The sequence below is a fragment of the Austrofundulus limnaeus genome, unplaced genomic scaffold (assembly GCF_001266775.1).
Source record: "Austrofundulus limnaeus strain Quisiro unplaced genomic scaffold, Austrofundulus_limnaeus-1.0 Scaffold74, whole genome shotgun sequence".
Lineage (NCBI taxonomy): Eukaryota > Metazoa > Chordata > Actinopteri > Cyprinodontiformes > Rivulidae > Austrofundulus > Austrofundulus limnaeus.
The window spans coordinates 1,032,603-1,036,854 of NW_013952476.1; the positions used below are offsets into that span (position 1 = coordinate 1,032,603).

The 4,252-nt window shown below is 39.4% G+C and overlaps 1 protein-coding gene across 2 annotated transcripts in view; it reads right to left on the reverse strand.

The window, feature by feature from the left end:
* Nucleotides 1–1,282: 1,282 nt before the first annotated feature.
* cep76 (centrosomal protein 76) overlaps nucleotides 1,283–4,252 on the reverse strand; it is a 19,747-nt gene continuing 16,777 nt past the window's right edge. For both annotated transcript variants that reach the window (XM_014010844.1, XM_014010845.1), the window contains 3 exons: nucleotides 4,006–4,179; nucleotides 3,079–3,296; nucleotides 1,283–1,704 (listed from right to left, as the gene is read on the reverse strand). In XM_014010844.1, the coding sequence (XP_013866298.1) occupies nucleotides 1,566–1,704; nucleotides 3,079–3,296; nucleotides 4,006–4,179 (531 nt within the window). In that variant the 3' untranslated portion in view covers nucleotides 1,283–1,565. The remainder of the gene's footprint in view (nucleotides 1,705–3,078; nucleotides 3,297–4,005; nucleotides 4,180–4,252) is intronic.

Consider the following 4,252-nt stretch of genomic DNA (forward strand, 5'->3'; position numbering starts at 1 on the left):
GCCGTCAACACAGGCTTCCTGTCAGAATGTGTCAACCATTCCTCCGTACAAGTCAACTCTAAAACAGAGAATGAGGTCAGTAAATGCAGCACTTAATTAAAAACCTAAATGCATACAGTATCACTAGCTGCCTTTCATGCCAGTTTTAGAGTAAGATCAACTCGGGTTGAGAATTGAGGAAGTTATAGCTGTTTTGGTCAAAACTTGAAATAAAATCTCTTAATGTTACAGAATGTTGTGAATGTCTCTCAGCTACTGCTCTGTTTGCTAAATATCTGTTATGTGTTAATTAGTTATTTACTGTAGGCGTATTAATCCAATGACCACTCTTTAAAGATTCATTAAAATCTATCCATTGATTCATGTGATATTTTTCTAACAATCTCAACTATCAGACTGAAGCTTATCTGAATGTCTGTAAAACAAGTAGAGCTGCAGCTCCTGTCAACTTGCCATAATTTGTCCCATCCTGCCATCTAGTGTTGGATACTGTTATTACAAGTGTATTATTAGATTTATCAAAAAATATACTGTACATTTATGTTTATWATAGCTACATCTGAGACTTGGTTAGGCAACATCAACACATGCARTTCCAGATTATTTTGTGTCAAAGTGCTTCTGACCAAATAAATACATAAATAAAATATTTTGTCCAGATTAGAGTATGTTTTGATCAAGTCATTTATATATGATGTGAAATTATTCTGTAACCTCTTGACTTATTACAGAGGACTTGATTCTAACATTTAGTCCAGAGGACCTGCTGGCATTTCACATTAGTTACCGTACTTGTCTCACCATTTGCACTCAAACTGAAGGCTTTTTAAAAATAAAAATAAAWCATTTTTTAATTGAATTCACTCAGTTTGGCACATTTGGCTGTTTTTTTCCTGCTTTTTAATTCTTTACTTTTCCATACCCTGTTTTAATCAGCAACAAATAATAGCATGACATTATATCCGTTTAACACCAGGCTTGGTGGTCCATAACCCCAGTCTGGATCACCAGAAACTGAGCCTGGATGTATTCTAAAACAAGGTAAAAAAAATAATAATGTGTGGATGGACTTTTATACTCACCTGAAAGTACAAACATCTTGATCTTGATGATTCTAGTTTGCAACAACAACAATCCAGATGGCTTTAGTAAAGTGTCTTTTTCATCAAAAACCCTAAAGTTAAAGTGCTATAAAAACTGATATGTAATAATATCCAATTTTATACAACTGAACCCACATCTTTTTATTGCAACACACACACACAAAAAAAAAATACAAAGATAAAGTCTACTAGAAAAACCTTTTAATAATGGTGCACAGAAAAGTGTAAATTCTGGGATAAAATACGTTTATTTGTAACAATAAATAACACATCTATACTGTATATGTACAAGTGAAAACTCCACTGATTTAAAAAAATAAAAGCCTGAGCATCAGAGTCGAGCCCCAAACAAATCTTTGTGACCAGTTTTGAGTCATTGTGGGCTCAGGTGGTCTTGGAGCCATGAAGTCTCTGTGGCGCATGTTTGAAGGAGTCCAGGTGTAGCACTTGGTGGTACCTTGGTCAGAGTACAGACCGGTACTTACATGCAAACATGAGCCACACTGCACACGCATTCTCAGGATATACAAACACCCGAACACGTACAGCAAGTCTCACGTGGTCGCCCCGACAACTCACCACTTCCTCACAAAATGAAGACCTGTTAGATGAAACAAACAAACAAACAAAAAGTTAAAATTATTTTTTTAAAGAGAAGTTTAATGTAAGGTTACGACAGGTAAGTAAAGAAAGGAGCTGTTTACAGGACCACRTTTGTTGGTGAAGTGATGTCATGTTTCTCCACTCTGCTGTACACCTGTTAGTCAGGTGAGGTTCACTGACCTGCTGCTGTGGCAGCAAGTGTTTTAAGTTACATTAAAGGTCAACCAAGTCACTACAGATGAAATCAGAAAACCCATGAATCTGATTCAGACATCTGTCAACACTAAATTGAAAGAGTTTCCGATGTGCAGTTCTGTATATTTATATTGGATTTTCTTTATTCTAAGCAGTGATATTTATTACTTTTCTTAATGAGTCAGGATTTGTTTACTCCAATTCTTTGTCCTTAAAAATTGTGTGTTTGTGTTGAATTTATATTCTTGTATTTTATTGTTTGTTAAACATCATTGCCAGGGGACTACAGATGGAAAAAAAAAACTTTTTGGCAAATTCTGGGGTTTTTTACCTTACGAATTGTCGTGTCTCTTTATAAATAAATAAATCAAACGGGCACTGACGCCTCACAGCAAGAAGGTCCTGGGTTCGATCCCCGGTTCGGACCTGGGGTCTTTGTGTGGAGTTTGCATGTTCTCCTCGTGCTTGTGTGGGTTTTCTCCAGGTACTCCGGTTTCCCCCACCCCACAAAAACATGTACAATAGGTTGTCTTCAGGCCCAGGCCTCCCTTGAAAAAGAGATCTGTGATCTCAATGGGACTTGCCTGGTTAAATAACAGTAAATAAATAAAATAAATTCTGATTTTTCAGAGATGAGGGCAGCTGATGGACAATTTACAACAGATATTTATTTTTGGTCAACGTGAATTTTTATTTATTAAAATATAACAAAACTTATAACTTTAAATAAACATATTTAACAACCCCTAGAAGAACTTGCTGAGTTTAAAACTAAACAGAAGAGGATTATTGCTTACAAAACTAAACTGTGGGTTAGTTAGCTTGTAGCTTTATTTTTCTATGATGATGAAATTGTAGCAACATGGTCGACTGCTGAGGTTTTAATAAGTGGGTTTTCTCCAGGTACTCTGGTTTCCTCAGACCAAAAGCATGTTGGGTTCATTGGGAACTAAATTATCTCTAGGTGTGAGTGAGAGAACAGTTGTCCTGTTTGTGCCCATGTGTCCCTGTGATGGACWTCWGACCTGTCCGAGGCGTCTCCTGACTGCTGGAGACTGTCAATAGTTACAGCCCTAAACTCAATGATTAAAAGATAATTCGAACTGCTGACATCCCAGACAAAAGTAGGGTATATTTMTACACACGTGCTGCTTTCCTGTGTGAAGGTTCATCTCACCTGAGGCAGGTGGCAAAAGCTCTCCGAGCGTTGCGGTGCAGGAAGTGGATGGGGAAGCCTTTGAAGGTGTGTCCGTCAGGGACGGCCCTCCTCACTGCGTCCTGGAACTCCTCGTTGCCGCAGGAGACACCGGTGCATCGCTCCATTTCATAGGCTGACAGGGCTGAGGACAGCAGGTAGGACAGGTGGTCATCCCACACTGTTGCCAAGTCCAGGTCCTGGAGGGGACAACCCCGCAGAGCTCGTTAGGTGCACGGTTATGTTTTTAAAACAGATGCCAGAATTGTTTTTCCTATTAAAGTGGTGGTATTATGTATTTTCCAGACACATAGTTCAGTTCTATACCAGAAACAAGTAACTATGTTACCTTCAGTTGTTGTGAAAATGCTGTATATATCAAAAATAAATTCAACTCTGCATCTAAACACGTTGAAATTGACCTCTGTATCTTTAAGAACCTCCTACCGTTTCTGACACTGCTACTTCAGCAAGTCTTCACAACAATGTTTCAGGGGAGGGGAACTCTGTGGGGCAGGAGCTCTGCTGCAGAGGAGCTTTGTACAAATAGGCGGAGCTTTGTACCAGCAAGTATTTAGGCAGCTTCACATGCTACAGGAGATTCATGGATTTCTCCAACATGAATGAATGAGTCAAAGCAACACTCTGGGTATGTTTTTGATGAGGGAATGATATTATAACATGAAATAAAGCTCTAAAAAATACATTTTGCATAATAATCCCATTTCAGTTTTTAAAATATGTAATTTTTTGGTATTTTTTATAGTTGCCATGAAAAAAAACAACCCAGGATGGGTTTGCATAGTTTTGACTTGTGAAAGTTTTTCTCAGCAGGTTTCCTTCCCAGCACAAACCAGGAGAGATAAACCTCATCTAAAAGTCTGCACTCTCTCCACCCTCGTGTTTTACCTTCCTGTGTTCGGAGACCAAGTAGCGCATCTCCAGCTCCAGCTGGTTGCTAGCTGCAACCGGATCCAGAGATGGGGCACAGAGAGGGGGCACGGGGGGCAACGAGGCAGTGGAGCCCGGGGCGCACACAGACTTCAGAGCCTCTTCACTCATCGCCTTCCAGCGGGACGGATTCTGAAGGAAGAAGAGGGGAAAATAAGCTCTCACACACACACACACACACACACACACACACACACACACACAC